This window comes from Haplochromis burtoni, unplaced genomic scaffold (genome assembly GCF_018398535.1).
Source record: "Haplochromis burtoni strain Fernald_Lab_line unplaced genomic scaffold, NCSU_Asbu1 Contig_209, whole genome shotgun sequence".
NCBI lineage: Eukaryota > Metazoa > Chordata > Actinopteri > Cichliformes > Cichlidae > Haplochromis > Haplochromis burtoni.
Genome location: NW_024582570.1, coordinates 189045 through 206478, shown reverse-complemented (window position 1 = coordinate 206478; position 17434 = coordinate 189045). Strand labels below are relative to the sequence as shown.

The window sequence follows — 17434 nt, the reverse complement described above, 5'->3', positions numbered from 1 at the left end:
GCTTTGTTTAAGCAAGTCATTTTTTCCTTTGATTTCAGGAGAGGGAAAAGCAGAGAGCTGTTTGCCAGTCTTTATCCAAGCTGGGAGAGGGTCTTTTTTTTTTTCTGCGGCAGCATGTTGTTTGTGAGCGTGACGATTGATGGCGTAATCCCTTTTCACAGTGTGGTCTGGCTGTGCCCGATAATGCCAGCCTGCTCAGTTTCAGCATGCTCTCCACTGGGGCAGCAAGAGGGGGACTGCTGGGCACGGCGGAGCTCATTCAGCCATTAATCTGGCCAGGACAAGGGAAGCTGCTACTTCTGCTGCCGATGCTGCTGCAGGCGACGTGAGCAGGGTCTTAGTGCAGTCTGCTGACTGCACTGCAACCTCGCTCTCCTTCGCTCCCTCCGCACACTCACACATAAACACGCCAGCATCAGCAAGTGAATGGCAGAGGGGAGTTCACAGCGCATGCCCTCCTTTCCACCGGCAGAGCAGGGGTGAGAGGCAGAACAAACAGAGCTGCATCCCAAGGAGGGATTTCTAGAAGTTCTGAAGGTATTTCTCGCAACATGGTGGGTTGAGAGAAGCAGGCCAACAGGGAGGACAAAGAAGGGGGTTAGATATAGAACAGCACCTAGAGGCAGAGGAGAATTATTCCTGCTGCTTTAGAGGCGGTTTCTCACTAGCACAATACCAGTCCTCTTACACCTTCTCTGAAGACATTCAGTTACTGATAAGGCTTTCACCACTTTTGATAGAAGAAAAAAATAACATAAATGAAAATTCTATTTTCTCCAGGGAGGTGGCTGTAACGCGTCAGAGACGAGGAGATAGAAGGACGGAGAGAGAGAGAGCACGCCACAGGAAGACCGAGAGGAGAGGAGGAGCAGCCTGAGCTGCCTGTCAGGTCTGCTAATTGAGAAAAAAGTGACAGAACCATCAAGACACAGAAAGGGAGGAGAAGAGGAGAGGAGACGAGAGATGTTTGGCGGAGGAGGGGCAGTACTGTGGTGGATCTCTTCAGGTTTGACTAATTGAAAGGAAGGGATGCAGACTGGCACAGGAGAGAGAGAGGGAGAGGGAGAGAGAGAATGAAAGAAGCAGGAGTAAGGAAGAGGAGAGGCGGGGGGTGCAGCTTAAATCCTACAAAAGGAAAAGCAAGCAACTGCTCACAGAAGGAAAGATGGACAACTGAAGATAGGCTTGGAAAGGCGTATCAAACAGAAGTGGATTAGACAGGTGTGTGCAGGCAACTCTGTGTGTGCGTGCATGCGTGTGTTTATATGTGTGGACAAAGATATGAGACTGCGATTATTTTTGGCATAACTTAAGAAGTCATTTGGACCCTGGCCAGCTGGCCTTGGGACTGCGAGGAGTCGGCAGGTTTTCTTTTTATTCTTTACCCACTCCCCACCCTTTTTTCTCCTCTTTTGGTCATTTTTATTTATTTATTTATTTATTTTTTCATTTTTCCACTCAGTCGATTCAGTGGGGTTTATTCAAACAGTCCCACACATGAAAATAAATCTTTCAAAAGCTCGGTGGGCCTAATTTATTTTAACAGGTGTTGTGAAAACAGTTTACATTTACTGAAACATTCACTACACTGCATCTGCCCCTATTTTTGTGTCCCCCCACCACCGACCCACCCTTCTTCTTGCATCCGTAGCCGTATACTAAGACTCCGTCTCTGTGACAGTGAGCTCACAGCACTGCTCAGCTCAGCAAAGGAAAAAAAACAGACAATTCCTTGTGGTAACATACAATGGCTGCTGCTGTAGCTGGCAAGAAGAGATTCTGAAACAAAAACTTCCTTTAATCTCTGTTAACTCCTCTGACGTCATGAAAGCCACTAATGATTTGGGTCTTGTTGCTGTGACCTTACAGAAATATCCTAGAATTTGTTAGACTGGCTGTACACTTTCCTTTTCCCAAAACAATAAATCTTTAACCAAAAGTCAACAAAAGACTGTTGTGTTAAAAAAGAAAAAAAAAATGCCTTTGCCAAAGTTATCCTTACCGCCAGTGTCATTTAAAGGAGCCTAAACTGACAGGAGAGCACGTCCAGACTACTGCCCATGCCAGGGCAGCTGAAGTTGAGAGACCTTTTTTTCCCTCTTAGTTTAGCCAACCTGAGAAACTGAGGTGGAAAGTTTGCGAAGGGATATTTTGTTACTTTAGTAGCCAAAGTAGGGGCGTTTCCATGGATATGTTTAGGGTCAATGCATAAGGTTAAAATATTCAAATTTTTGTAACAGCCCGCATAATCAGTAAAAGAAGTGTAATGCTGGTACATCTGGGTGCTGAAACCTTGGTAGAATGCTGCATTTCTGAACATTTTTGCTGTTTTCTCCGGGCTTAATGGAGCAAAAATAATATCCATCTTACATTTTATGTGGCTTTTCTTTATCACCAACTCATTTCAAATGCCCGCAAAACTTATTATATTGAAAAGAGGAATTAATTCTTAATTGACTCACCAAATAGGAGTAATAAAAAATAAATGTGATTAGCCTGCTCCATATAGCCACAGTCCATTGTTTATCCCCACTAAGTGACTAGTTAGCAAGCAAAGCAGATAATTGTTCTCATCTGCTTGTTACGTGATAGATTTCGGGCTTTTAATCTGTAGAAAAATGTGTCAGAGGAATAGCGGAAACAAAGACGTTCCGCGCAATGACAGGTATATGCCAGAAACGTGCGAATCGTAAAATCGTTTTCGAATACAAATTTGAACTGCTTTGCTTAGATATGCACGCAAGCAGCCGCTTTAAAAACAGAGAAAAAGAAGAAGACGGAAAAAAAACAAAAAAACACAGCACTTCTTTGAGGTTACAAGCGAAACACTAATGCACCGACACAAGCACAAGTCAATGCCTGCTCTGATGCTGGTGGGGTTCTGCTGACACCCGGAGAGAGAAGGCGAGAGTCTGGGTAATTGTGCCGCTCATTTTGATGACTTGCTTTTTATGCAAAACAGGAAAAAGACAATATGCAATTATCTTGAGGAGGGAACAGCTGAATGTGGTTGATGAACAGTCTGGATTCAATCATGCTCTTAGTGCGTTATATGCAATTAAACTGCAATAGAGATAATGGCCTCCATTGCCAACTGAGTAATAATCCCAGTCATAATCACCTCCATTACTTTTATTAGGCTTGGCATTATCTTCATCACTCTTAATATTATTTTACTTTTCCACAAGAAGAAAGTGTTTGACAATGAAACCTAGAAAGTATAAGATAAAGGAAACACTGATGCTTACAAAATGAGTTTGGAGGGAAATGTCTGAGATTGGGCTGACGCCGGAGCTAATATTTTGGAGGAGTCTAGAGTTTAATCTGGTGTAGCATCTGTCCACTGAGTCAGCGGCCTGGTGCCCGGGGCATCAGAGCAAGGAAGTTGCTGGGAGATATCATATGACTTAACAATCTTCATGACTATACAGCATCTCAGCTGTAATCCACTTAATCATCCCTGGACACATAACATGCAGGTGGGGTGCCGCTGATGAGTGACCACGAATTTCAAAAAAAAAAAAAGAGAAAAGAAACACTTCCCACTGGTCTCCCCACCGATAACATCTGGGCTATTCTTAGATAATAAATATATTATAACCAGGGGGCTGAAATAACAAGAGTCCATCCAGGATTGTGATTCACCAGGTAATTTTAGGTGGCCATCACAGTGCGTAATTAGCAAGATGTAAATCTGAAGGTGAAGACACAGAAAAGCTGACCTTACGTTAATATATTAATAAGATGATTTGTCTTGTGTTTATCTGTCACCCCAATTAATTCCTGAAACACCCAACTTCATTAATCCCTCAGCTTTATCGTTATCTGACTTCCTGGCTGTATCGAGACAGAATATGAGGTGTTGAAGTTGGTTTGTGAGTGTATGTGCGTGTGTGTCGAGTAAGGGTTTAGTAATTCTGATTGGTGGGAACCACCTTTTTAAGACTGTGATGGAGACACCGGCTGAAAGCTCTGCAATCACTGCAACTTTTTTTTTTTTTTTTTTACTGGCACATAGTCGCATGTGCTGCTTCAGAGGGCCCTGAGTGACATTCCTGCTGACATGAATCGAATACCGCAAGATTCTGTGGCTGAACTTTTAACCCTGTGTCTGTATCCAGAAAACCGTGGCACAGTGCTCTATCCCAAACATGCTGGGTGTGGGCCTATTTTAGTGCATAAATAAAAGGGTTGGAGCCCAGACGATTACAAGCCGTACTTTGGTGCAAACCTAGCGCGACACAAAAATATACAATATCAGAGTAACAATACACCGTGCAACGCTGCCTCCAATAATGCCAGGACATAAATATCACCTCATCCAGATGGTGCGGTCAGATGAGGGGCTGTGTGTTTGTGTACATGTGTGATTTGAGGTACCTTCATGCGAATGGGGAAACCAGATTTGCGAGGCGCTCGAGTGGGGTCCGCCACGGAAGGAGGGCGAAGAGGGCGAGGAGGGCGGCCGGGAGGGATGAGACGGGTGGGAAGGAGGGGAACCCAGACTACTGGCCAGAAAGGTCCCCATGAAGGAGGCAGAAGAATTGCCCATCAATCCACTGCCTGCATTCCCACAGGAACAAAAGGTAAGGAGAGAGAAGAATGGTTAGAATTGGGAGTGTGTGTACACTGGGACAGTGAGTGTGACTAAAAAGGAAAAACAACAAGAAAAGCTTTGCATCTCAGTGTGAGGCCCACTCATATATACATATTTTTCTTCTCTTTTTTTGGTAGAATCATTAAGCCAGGCAAATGTGATCGCTGCTCTCGGGAGAGGCTGAATGAGTGAGAGAGCGTATGTGTGTGACAGAGAGAAAGTGTGAGACTCTCCTCCCCCTCACTGTCAGCAGAGTCCTCTTCCCTCGTCTTCTCTCCCCTCACACCACCTCTCCCCATGGGCAGACAGAGGTCTCATCTCACAGCTGAGTACACACTTTCTCAGGCTCTCTCCCTCTCGCTCTCACACACTTTTGCTCCTGCTCCCCAGTGTCCCTTTCTCAATTTCTCTCCCTCCCTCCATTATCTTGTGCTCTCCATCTCTCACTTTTATGCCCTCAATCTCTTTTATTGCTTTGCTCCATTTCACCTCCTCTCTGTCTGGTTTTCTTTCAGTCTTGCTTTTTCTCTGCGTGACGCTGACAATCCCGTGCTCTTCTTTCTTCTCTGGTTCCATTTCGGTGTTTCACTCCTTTTTCCTTCCTCCTGCTTTGTTACAAAAGCTGTCTTCACTCTTCTCGTCCCCTCCTCTGTCCCATTTTGATGTGCAGAAATACACCATGCCTCTTCCAAATCCTCATTGTCTCTTCCTTCCCTCCCTCTTTCCCTGTTTCTAGCATTGCTTTGCTTTGTTCTTTACCATAATAATGGCACCAGCAGAGCAATCTGTCCCTGGCTGGCTGAACTGTGTGTTTAACAAGACTATGATGAGTAATTGACCATTTGTAGCAACGCCCGTATGACTGGGGGCTGATTGTCTATTATGCATTGCTGGGCAAGCTGGAGAAAACACACTGATTAACCACTGCTTAAATTGCATTCCCATTACGCGCCCGCCAGTGCACTTGAGCGAGGGGCCCGGGTGCCCGGCTCTTTGCGCATTCATTTCCCCCAAGTCACACCACCGTGAAGTCTCATGCATATGTATGAAGTTGCCTGTATGAGAGCACACATGCAGATACATGCTCAGACACACATTAGTGTATCGTATATCGCGCACACCAAAACACGGGGAGAGCGACACAGTAGAAATTCATTATGAGCCTCTTATGACAAGCTGATCTCCCAAGGAATGCTGAGTGATTTGATTTTCTTGGAGCATGAATCAGTCCAAACATGCATCGATCCTTTTTTTTTTCTTTTTCTGGGAGTGTGAGAACAATTGTGTGGGAGCCTTAATCAGCCAGCCAGTGAGTGAGCACATCCTCTGGGCAGACAGCAGGGATAAACCCATCAGTCTGCTTCTCGCTTTTGCACCGAATAGCCTATGGCTCATAGGCCAGAGCACAGAAGCATGCAGAGGCGTGCGCGCACAAACACACAACACATACAAAAGCACCTCTGTCACACTTGGTACCACCGCCCCAGACAGGTGGAAATCCCCCACGATCCCCAACCTTACAGCGCCCTGCCTCGAAAAACTACCTTACAACCAATCCTGCGTGTGTGTGTGTGTGTGTGTGTGTTTGTGCGCATGTGGATGCAGCGACACTCTTGGAGGTCTCTGAAATTTGATCACAGAAAGAAATGAAGCCAAAGTGTGTTGTGATTCATTTCTCTTTTGCTGTAGATTATCTGGATTATCAGGTTATCTTAGTCTAAGCCTGTAAAATTGGGCTGGAGGTTTTTTTTTAGATCCACTTCTAATAACAAAACATTGGAACAAAATAATGAGACTACATCTCCTAAATCACATGGTAGCAAAAATCTTCTATTTAATCAGATTTCAATTGTCTATAGCAACATTTCACATGTTGATGGGAGACACTGTCAAGTAGCCTGGTCACATGCTACACTATCCATGCTGTTCTCCTTTTGCTCTGTATCAGTCCCCATTCCCCTCTGCTGCCACCTCCTATCACTTGGTCCCTGTGGAGGGCTCCTGGCACGGTTCTGCGGAGTTCAGAGTGGGTGTCTGGGGCCAGTGGAGGTGGGTGGTGGGTGGGTGGATTATGGCCAGCATGCTCACCAGGCACACATCCAACCTTCATCATCCAGACACGTCGGGCTCCTGTATGTCACCGCCCTCCATGCTGCACACTCATTGCCCCCCCCCTCCCCTCTTCTGCCTGTCGCCCCCAGGAACCCCAGCTTTCCTCAGTGCCTCCGGCTCACATAAATCAGCTAATCCTCCTGCATTATTAACAGCCTTGCCTCAGAGTGAGAGAGGGAGAAAGGGTGAGAGAGACATAGAGTGACAGAGAGAGGCTGCAAAGCCCCTCTTAACACAGTGAGGAGAGAGCCTCTGCCAGAAAGACAAGGAAAGGAGAAGGACAATACATTAAAAAGGGGATGTGTAGATGTCGGGCAAGGAGATCTTTGAAGTTTAAGTCTGTGTTCAGGGAGAAAGGAATTGAATGAAAACCTCAGAAGGGTCTTGGATCAAATTAAACCACGAGCCCTTCCCACAGCACAACCGAATCAGACCTTCCAGTGGTCCAGTTTGGCCGTGGCATCTTCACTTGGTGAAGGACTGAGCACCGCTCTGATGTAAACTGTAGCAGGTGAGAGTTAGTGGTTGGCAGACTCCTCAACCTGTCAATCACACTAAATAACCTCTCCCTTAGTGTTATATTTGCCTCCTACTGAAAGTATGCTGTGCATGACGCCACACAAATTCCTGCTTTATTTATTTATTTTTTTTTCAAATTTTCATACTCTTGTTTAGAAAACACAAACTCCACTCACGCTGCGTTAATACAATGCCCTCCCTGAACCCATATAAATCCTAATGAATCAGAGGTGTCGGTGAGAAAGCACATAGGTTATAAAAGTGGGCTGGTTTTTCACCTTTCTTTCACTTTGGATGCCAACTAAAGCAGTGCAGAACAAGTGGAATAAAAGTCTGAGCCATGACGGCACCACTGCTCGACTTACTATTACAGTTTTAGTGGTGTAATAAATAGTGACTTAGCCGTTGCTCCACCGCCTCCTTGTAAAAGTTATGTTTTCTGCGCCTGTGTGTTTTCTCTAAACTGTGTTTATTTATTTCTCCAGTTCCTAAGTGGAGCCAGCAGTGCAGTTGTATGCGCTCTTAAGAAAATCGGGTCATGTGCATCCTAATCGGCACCGATCCCTGACAGAGATGAAGATTAATCCTATTAGGGAATTAAAGGAGAAGGGGACACTGGGATAAGGGGAAACCCACCTCCCTTCCTGACATCTCAACACCACATCCCAACACTCAAACTCACACAGTTGTGTTCACATAGATCCAGAGAAACAAACACAAATGCCGCAGAACCTCCGGAGGTGGAGGTGTTAACTAGTGCTACTGTTTTGCTCCGGCGTTGGTGTGCAAGGGTGAAGGAGACCAGTTTGCGTGCAACAACAAAAATATACATGCATGCACACACAATAATGTGGGCCCAGGCATGGGCCCCTGAGGGCGGCACGGAGTGAGCAGCAGGCAGGGAGGCGTAGCTAGGAGAACGAAGGCCCAGTTGTCATGGGAACGAAAGAGAAACAGCGCTCGAGGCAAGGAGGCTGAATACGAGCCATTACAACAGCAGTGGGCAGATGCAGTTGGTCAGCATGCTGCTCAGCAAGAACAGCCAGTCTACCTTGAAACTCCACTTAGGTCACAGTTGCAATCAAACACACACTCGTCCAGTGAATTTAAACAGGTTTCAGTTGTCAAGTTGAGGGGAGGGATGTGATGTCATCATACAACTCAGGGTAATTTGGGGCCTTGACGAGGCATAATACAATCTCATCTGCATGTGGACCACAAAGTGATGGGGTAAAAGGGGAAAAAAAAAGCTAGGAAGACAACAAGCACCCACCCACAACATCTTGTTCTTTTCAATGCTGGGAATCAGATCAAAAATTTCTCCTGAAGAGGCAGACGCCCATCCACATGCGCTTGTGTTTATGAGCATGTGAGGGAGCACATGGGGATCTACAACTACGCCTCTAAGAAGAAGAAGAAGAAGAAGTACATTTATTTCACCTTGGATCATATTTCTCTGTCTGCTCTTGAAAAACAAGCCAAGGCAGTCTAAAGCCCTCCGTCTTATTCACAGACCGCAGCCCGAAGGGACGGATGGACGTGTCGTCTAGACAAAGAAGCCAGACGCACAATGAGAAGTGAGAGTGATGGTGACGTGAGGAGAAGAGAGACGGAAAGAAAATTGCAGATGTGACTGCATCAACCTGCTCTCCACAGCTCAGTGATCACCAAGTGCCACAGAGTGGAGGGAAGAAGCAGAAGAAGAAATGCCAGAGAATAAAAACACACAGACACACAACCAGTTTATAAGAGCTCGTATCAGAGAGTCTGTGAGCAGTTTAGGTCGCTCAGTGAACGGTCAGTGCCATGTGGCAGCTGTACTCTCTCTCACTCTCTCAGTCATGTCCTCTGACAGAAAATACACACTCCCCTTCTTGTCTTAAATGAATGAAATTAACATCAGATTGGTGATTCAAGGGAAAATAAATATAAATGTACTTCTTCCAGGAGCTGCTAGTTACTGGCACTGCTTTAACACAGAAAGAAACACGACAGAACATACACTGGTAAGCTAGGTTTTATATTATATCAGACATTTAAGAATTTCTGTGTTTAGCTGTAAATTGTAGCAGCTTGTTTCTTTAGCACTTGTTTACGAAAGAACCCACTATGAAAGTAGGAAACAGCAAGGAAGAAACAGACATTTGAAGAGTTACTTACCAAGTAAAAACATACTGAGCAGGATGCTCGTTGGTAAGCGAACTTCACTCCCACTTCAGTGTCTTTTTCATCAGAGTTTCCTACTAATGTAGTTCCATGTTCTGCCCAGGAATTCAGACGCCCAAGAAGAAGCCAGCCAGACTTTCCACACACACACATTCACTCAAACACAGGACTTAGTTTTTGACCCTCCAGTAACACAGACTGGATTGGGCAACTGTACACATCAGCAGCCCCAGACAGACTGCACTGCTACCCTGGAGGGCCGCTGACTAACCCAGCACCTACTTCCTCACAATAAAACACAGATGGAATTTCAAATGGCTACTAAAGTGGGGGGATTTCCTTCAAACAGTCAAAGTCATCTTGAAAACATTAGTGCAACTGGTAGCCAAATTCCTCCTCACTTCAGAAACAACTGTAGCAAGTTTTTTCCCCTTCCTCTTCTTAACTTGCCCCCTGCTTTACAAACTCCCACCTCCCTGACTTTTTTCTTTCTGTGTCGAAGTGAGGCTTGATGGTGGGACTGGGGGAGTGGGCTACTGCAGGAGGATCAGAAGTATACTTAAGTGAGGGAGAGAAAGAGTGAGAGAGCGAGCAGGCAGTCCAGTCCTGGACCTGGGCCCAGTGCAGGGGTGGGGGAAAGTGCCAGTAGCGGACGCCTCCAACACTCTCCACACTGCGTGCCTGTGGAGTGAGTTTAGTGGATGTGGTCAGTGTGGGGGTGGGAGAAAGAGAACCAGTTATAAGAATGGATGGCGAAAGAGAGTGAGAAAGCCTCATTACTACATGCAACATCCAGAGGAGGGGAAAGGGGTGAGAGTTTAGAGTAGATAAGAGACCGAGGAACTGTGAGAAACTTTCAAAGTGAAATCAGCAGAGAGCGTGTGGGAGTATGTGTGTGTGCGTTTATGAACATATGTGATCCTTTGTGTGTGCGATTGTGCATCCGTATGGTGGTCGTCTCGCTCAAGTTGACAGCCTGTGTTTGCTGAGTGGCTTCGTGGTCAGCCACTCTCTCACTACTGAAGTGATGACGGGGTAAAAGGGATTCTGGGAATTCTTTGCATGAGTACAATGCAAATAAAATTGGCCTGGGGAGGTCAGCTGAAGAACCCCTGCCACTTCACCCAGCTGTTTATACAATATAGAAGTCGACATGATATGGATAAGAGATTCTAATCCTAAACAAATTAGACCAACTGGCTCACTCAAGTTTGGCAGGGAGCCCGAACATAACAATGGAGCCACACATGCCACGCTAAAGAGAAAACGGGAGAAAATGTGCACACATGCCACCAGCGTCTCTCTTTATCTATTCTACTCCTCGAACCTTTTCACTGTTTATACAGCAGTTTGCAAAACTGCAAAAGCCAGCATCACATGTGTCTAGGTACCTGGCCAGGCTGCCATTTCAAGGAGTACAGCACGTCATGTTTATCACAATTAATCATTCATGAAGCTCTTTTTCAGAAAGGTTTATTTTTATCAAAAAGGAGCTTCCTCTTCAGTTCCATAGCCGCTGTGCCAACACTGGTATGAGGGGCAGGAGGGGGCCAACAAAAAGAGATATCAATGTCTGATAGAGTTCCCGCTGAAGAGGTGTGTTATGGGCAAAGTAAATAAAGAAGACAGACTGAAATTTCATGGCTATTTTCTGGGGAGCGGGCCAGGAAGTGTTGTTTAAGAGACAATCAGACATCTGACTGTCAAAGTGAGATTGTGCTAAGCGGTGAAGATTGCAGGTGAGAGCTAGAGCGGAGTAAAAAACTGGGGTAAGAGCGGGGCGATGAAGAGTAAAGTGCAGTGCTAAGGTTTAATGCTACTCACTGTTTAATGCTATTAAAATATTAATAGCCTCAGGCAAAGGTTTGGGCTCATCACTTAGACCCTTGTTTAAGCGCGCTTGCTGTGAGCCATGTGAAAGTGCAGTTGTTTGCTGAGTCACTGGCCTCATCTGTGGAGAACAAGCAGACATTCCAGGTCCGGGACACGGAAGGTGGGAGGACAGATTCGAAACAGCAACAGCACCAGGCCAGGCCAAATGAGCTCAAGGCCCATTACCTTCCTTTTATACTCACCCACACATGCACACTCTCTTTACCTAGTCCCACAACAGAGATTTAAGAGAACATACAAGAAAACCACAACACGAAATCACCGCATTCTGCTTTTGCTCGTTTCTGTCCTTTCTGTGAGAACTTAAGTGTTCATGATGTAACAGGAAGTGCAAATTACTCAAGCAGTTTTCTCATTACGAAGTGTTTTCTCTCAAAGCACATAGTTATTTCCGTCAGCATTTTACTTTATTAAACTTCCCTCCACGCTTTACTAAACCTATTCCTTTCCCCCCCTCTTGGCTACGTGGATAAAATGCAAATGTTTCTTATGGAACGGGCATAAAAGGCATCAGATTTAGTTGGAACTACTTTACTCCTTGTAACTTCTACAGGACATTTGATGTGTCCAGACCAAACTGGTGGTTGTGCTTGTTAACTGACCCATTGTTCCACGAGGGTCATTTGTTGCATCCCAGCTCTTTATTCCCGAGGCATGAAATTGCGATTCCCATAGTGGGGCTCGTTCTCTCATCCACACATTCACGCTAACATCCACATTTTTATTTTGCCTTCTCTTCCCTTCTCTGGTTGATCCTGTCTGTATGATATACGCACACAGCAGCAGCACACCCAAACACAAAAAGAGCCGCCCACAGCTGCGTCAGGCCATCTCTCTAACAATCCAATCTGTTTTCTTTCCCATGATGTTTCCCATTGGCACAGGGAGGAGAAAATCAGATTTACTCCCCCACAGGGCCCATGCAGTTGCACTGATATGGAAAATGATTTCAGTGCTGCTTGAGCCCATAAACATTATTTTGGTCTCCCCTGTTAATGACACATTTCTTCCCAGCATTGTGGATCTCACAGAGGAAGAGATGAGATTCAGGGGGCGAACAAGGGAGGAGGAGGAAGAGAGGAAGAGGGGAGGAATCCTCCAGGGCCTCGCATACGACAAGGGAGTCCTTCACCCCTCAAACTGCTTTCTGACATCCAAGACTTATTCAGCCTCTTCTTCATTCACACACGCACACACTCAGAAATACAAACAGCTAATCATCCTACCAATCATTCAGGAGCTTGAATTGCATGGGTCATTAAATACCACCACTCCCCAAATCCCAAAAAACAAACAGACAGAAAAAATAATAATTCCCTGTTAGAAAGCAGAGCAGAGTCAAAGAAGGCTTTCTCACCTCTCTCTATATCGAGCTGTCAGCCTGATTCTAAACACACCATGTTTGGCTCCGGGGCTCAAAGCCGCCTTACTACAATTGTGTCATACAGCCCACATATCTTTTTATTGGTGGTAGCAGCCAATATAGCAGCCCCTCTTCTCCTCCTTTAATGCGGGGATAAAATTTATACTTTTAGCGGTGTGTTACAAACACTTTCTGCCCGAGGCATATTGTCAACGACAGGAGCACGCCGTTGCCTCGAGTCCTAAATGCAAGTCATTTAATATGATGGTGTTAAAAAGAGACTCCAACAGGCCAATAGTGAGGCACTAAACCTCCCATTTGGCATCCATTAAAGCCCATCTGCAGGAACAAATACAAGCCGGATGAGCAGGAAACAGCCACGTTAGCTATGACTAAAAACTATCCTTCATTTGTGAATATTCACTCACAGGTCTCTGAAAACTCTAGATCCAAAAATGGGATTTTCATGGTCCTCCTGTTTCACTGGAAAGATCAGATGGAATGCTCTGAATCTGGTTTGTTTTACAGCTGATGACTGATCCTTCTAAATCCATTGGTTTTATGTTCTGGCCATGGGGATGGATGGGTGACTAACGGCAGCTTGCGTGCCATGTTTCAGCCGATGCAGGCAAAGCTCAGCCAGCCAGGTCACGGACACAGACATGCCTCGTAGTGGGGAAAAAAGAGAGATTAAAACAAGGATTCAGCACTATTCTCTAATTAGTACCCTGTTAACTTTTGAACTTAATTGGTTAATTGAGATGTGGTTAGACCGGGCAGGTTTCCCCTCCCTCGGGGTGACCATACGGCTCCAGCATTTCAGCCTGGCAGTGCCTGGCACAGGAGGTGGCTGCGTCTCTCTCGCTCTCCCTCTCCTTCTCTTTTTGAGCATCCCACCGCTCCACTGACGAGGAGTAATGATGCCGCACAGGAGGCAGTAAAACTGTGTTTTGCGAGTGTGTTTTAGCAGAGATTGTACCCATGCACTGCACATATGCTCGTGCCACATCAAAGCGGTGCTTTGACTACCCAGTCCTGGGTGGTCTAATCCTCTCTTCTCTCAACCAGCAGTGCTAGGTAGATAGACTTTGGAAAAGTGTAGTGTGGATGTTGGTGGATGTTACCTCACCACAGGCGAGGGTTCTGTCAAATTCAGAAGTTAGTTTGCTTTGGAGGAGACATGGGCAACGTGCTGAGGGAGAATAAAAGTGTGCTGCAATGCATACACAGATAAACGCACGCTCACGCTTGGGCGTCGCATTGCTCGAGTCTCCCCATCTCCTTTGGTTCATGCACAATGATAACCACAACACCACATAAATCTGCAAGCAGCTCAATTCATTGGGGCAAATTTTGCCTGCTGTCTTCCCTTTTTCACTTTCATCCCTTCTTCTCCATTTGCTCCTTCGAGCCCCATCACTCATTCCCCTTCTCAGTTTTCCTTTTCCGTCCTCACACCCTCTCCATCATCCCACATCACTCTCCCTCCATCCCCCTGCTGCTCAGTTCCATATTTCTGTCCTCCCTCATCACCTCGGTCTCTTCCCTCAGTTGGCGTCAGCCACATGCTTCAAAATGGAAACACTTTCTCTTCATTTTCAGTTTTTTTCTCTTTAAAATCACTTTTCCTCCCACTCTCTTGTCCCATTTGCGCTCCGTTTCTCTGCTCTTGTTTGTCCATCAGTGTTCACAAGGTCCAAAAGTGTAATGAACATCTTGTTTTATGGGGTTAGCCCCTCCCTATATCAGAGTCACCCATAAATCAACATCCTAGCATTCAAACGGCAACGAGGACTCGTCGGAATGTCCTGTTCTCCCCAGTCTTCCCATCTTCTCTCCCTCCCTCCGTCTGTAGCCTGGCACCTCATTTAGGTCATGCAGAGCAGTCCTGGACATCAGGGGTCTGGTTGGAGTCACTACGTTGCTGCTGTCCTCCAAGTTCTCTTGGATTGTCCTGTAATATGATAAAGTCTGATGTCTGTGAGAGAAACAGAAGGCAGCTCCCTGCTCTGGCTTCTCTCTTTTTGATGTAGCCTGTCAGAGGCACAGAGCAGAACAGTGCAGATAACAGAGCCGGGAACCGCTGCACCAGCCAGTCCAAGGTCTTTCTGCAGCCCTGAATGTAATTTGCTGTTGGTTCACAGGGGGAACAAAGGAAAAATGTTTAATTCTTGTAGCGTTCGGCTAAGACAAATGCAAGCAGTTTTGTTCTGATAACCTACAGACAAGGGGAAGCGAGGCACCTGGGTAGCCAAGGCCAAACATTATACAGTATCACCTTGTAAAGAACACAGTGTATAATCTCACATGCATCACCTTGACTTCTCTTGTTACCAAACGTCTTAGCCATAATGACAAAACTCTTCTCGACTCATGGAGATAACCACTTCCTCTCCCACTTTATCCATCTGCACTTTCAAATGCACGAGTTTAGCCAAATCACGCTGCCAAACTGGCCTTTAAAGATGAGTTATATCTTGCGATAACTCTTGACACCGGTCATCTATGGAATGCTGCTGCCGGTGTCTGCTCAACATCTGCAGCCACAAAGGCAGAAATGAGTAAAATTAAGAGCATTTCCTGTCATCATTACAAAAGAACGGAGCTCATCATTGCACAAACATCAGCAGATGAAATGTAACACAGAGCAAGGCAGCAGCACAGACAAAACCCCCCACAAATTTAAATGCCTCTTGTCTCCCCTCCTGTTCCCTGACCTGCCATAACCTACCTTAGCCTCCTCTGCTCTCCAGCTGGTTATCTTGACGGCTTTAACGACTCATTGTGGAAGAGGCAAAAATACAAGGTCAAACCATGGAGGAGGAAGGGGGATTGTTTTTTCTAGATCAGCTGCTCATTCCTGTCTGTGTGGATGAACAGCTACCACTGCAGTCCTCCATTACTTTTACAGTGATCGCATTTAGTATGTTGGAGGGGCATTATGGGCCATCATGTGTTATCCTCCTCTCTGTATTTGTCTGGGACACACACATACATATATATATATAAAAGAAATAGCAGAGAAGAAGGGAACAGACCTTGTGGGCTTACAACAGGCTTGCAGCATCTGATCGAAGCCAACAGATGTGTTGCAGCTGCTTGTTTGGTTTGCCTTAGCAGATCCTTCCACTCACACACACTTACTGACAAGTCACACAAAAACACCACTAAATACTGAAAAGTTATAAACCTGCAAGTTAAAAAAAAATGTTTTCCAACTGGCCATGTCTAATAGTTCTATACTAGCAGTGTTTTAGGTTTCAAATAAAAACTCAGTATCCCTGAGTAACTATTAAAGTTACTTTGAAGAGTACACCTATTCTTATTTTTCTTTAATTTATGCTTAACATTGGTGGCCATAAAATATATCAGCACCTATGCTGGGTCAGAAAGCCAAAATTTATATGAAAGGTCTGAACTCATGCAATGATTTGGTGAATGTATGAAACAAATGAAGCAAGTCATAGCTGTGGGGTTGACCGGAGAACACGAGGGAAAAGTGATGCAGGGAAACCTCGGCTGGGAGTCTGCATGCTCACAGGAGAGCAACAGCTTTCAGCAGGTTATCATAACGCCAGTGTGAGCCAAGTGCCGTCTAGATCTGGCAGAGGCCATAATGGAGAGGAGGGGCGGCGTGTGGAGGGGAAGCGGCGAGGAAGCAGACTAAAGAAGAGTTATTAGGGTGCTGTGAGGCAATGAGGGGAAGAAGGTCTCCTGAAATGTTTTGACACAGAGATCGCAAATGTGACACAGGTGCTTAAACACAGATTTTGAAAATCAAAACACGGACATCTTTCTTTTTGCGTCCTCTCCCCTGCGTCCTTTGTTTTCTTCTGCTTTTTTTTTTTTGAGACAACTATTAGTTGTCACTTCACCTTAAACCGCTCATTCACTGATGCTTAATGGCAAAGCGTGTTTTATGACTGTCAGACTGATTCGTTACCAAGCTGAGCAATAACAGCAGAGTCCAGGTTCTTTACGCAGACTGCCAGCACCCTAAACACCCCATTATTTTAATGGGTTAACATGAAAACCAGACAGTCTAGCAGAACGAATAACCTGTGCTGGGACCGCAGCTTTATCCATTGTTTTGTGCTGTATGTATTACCACATGCACCGCATTCCCTCACAGCCACTGTGTGAGTATGGATTTGTGTTTTGGAGAGTGTGGTTTCTAGCCTTTACTGTATTTGATCTGGCATAGCTTTCTATTGTGGCGATGGGCTTTGCTCTCCTCAGATAAGAGAGCAGTTATGTCAACACTGGGTGCTGTGAAGGAGCCGCCTGGTCGTGTTGACATTCTACAACATTGCTTATTTACTCTGACCACAGAGTTCAGTCATCATCTAGTTACTAATACGCTAATAACCAGAATCCTCCTGAGGGTGGAGCCCCCTACTGGCACTGCCTGGTACTGACTGTCTGCCTGGCAGGTGAGTAAAGAGGAGTAGAATGGGGGTAACAAATGGCTTTGAAAAACCCTGAGTTTAAAGCAGGCTGCTAGCAGACTGAAAAAAAAAGCTTGACAAATGCTTCTCACAACACAGAGTCAGGCAGCATGAGTCTGCATATTGAGCTGTGCTGAGCAGCCCTATCAGTAAAGAGCCAGTGGAGCAATCCATGCATAATTAGAGTAGGGGGAGGGGGTTAATTGACTTCTTTGAGAAAGATCCTGATTTCTATCAGCCAGTCCCATAATCATGTGAGTCAGGGCTCTCATTAAGCCCCCTCCCTCATTTATCTCTCTTCTCTTCTTCTCTTCCCGTCTAACCCTTTGGCCTCCT

At 45.6% G+C, this 17434-nt stretch overlaps 1 protein-coding gene across 1 annotated transcript in view; it reads right to left on the bottom strand.

The window, feature by feature from the left end:
* LOC102295614 (BAH and coiled-coil domain-containing protein 1) overlaps positions 1 to 17434 on the bottom strand; it is a 62134-nt gene that overhangs the window by 28542 nt on the left and 16158 nt on the right. Inside the window, 1 exon segment of the mRNA XM_042226372.1 lies at positions 4381 to 4563. Within this exon segment, the coding sequence (XP_042082306.1) occupies positions 4381 to 4563 (183 nt within the window).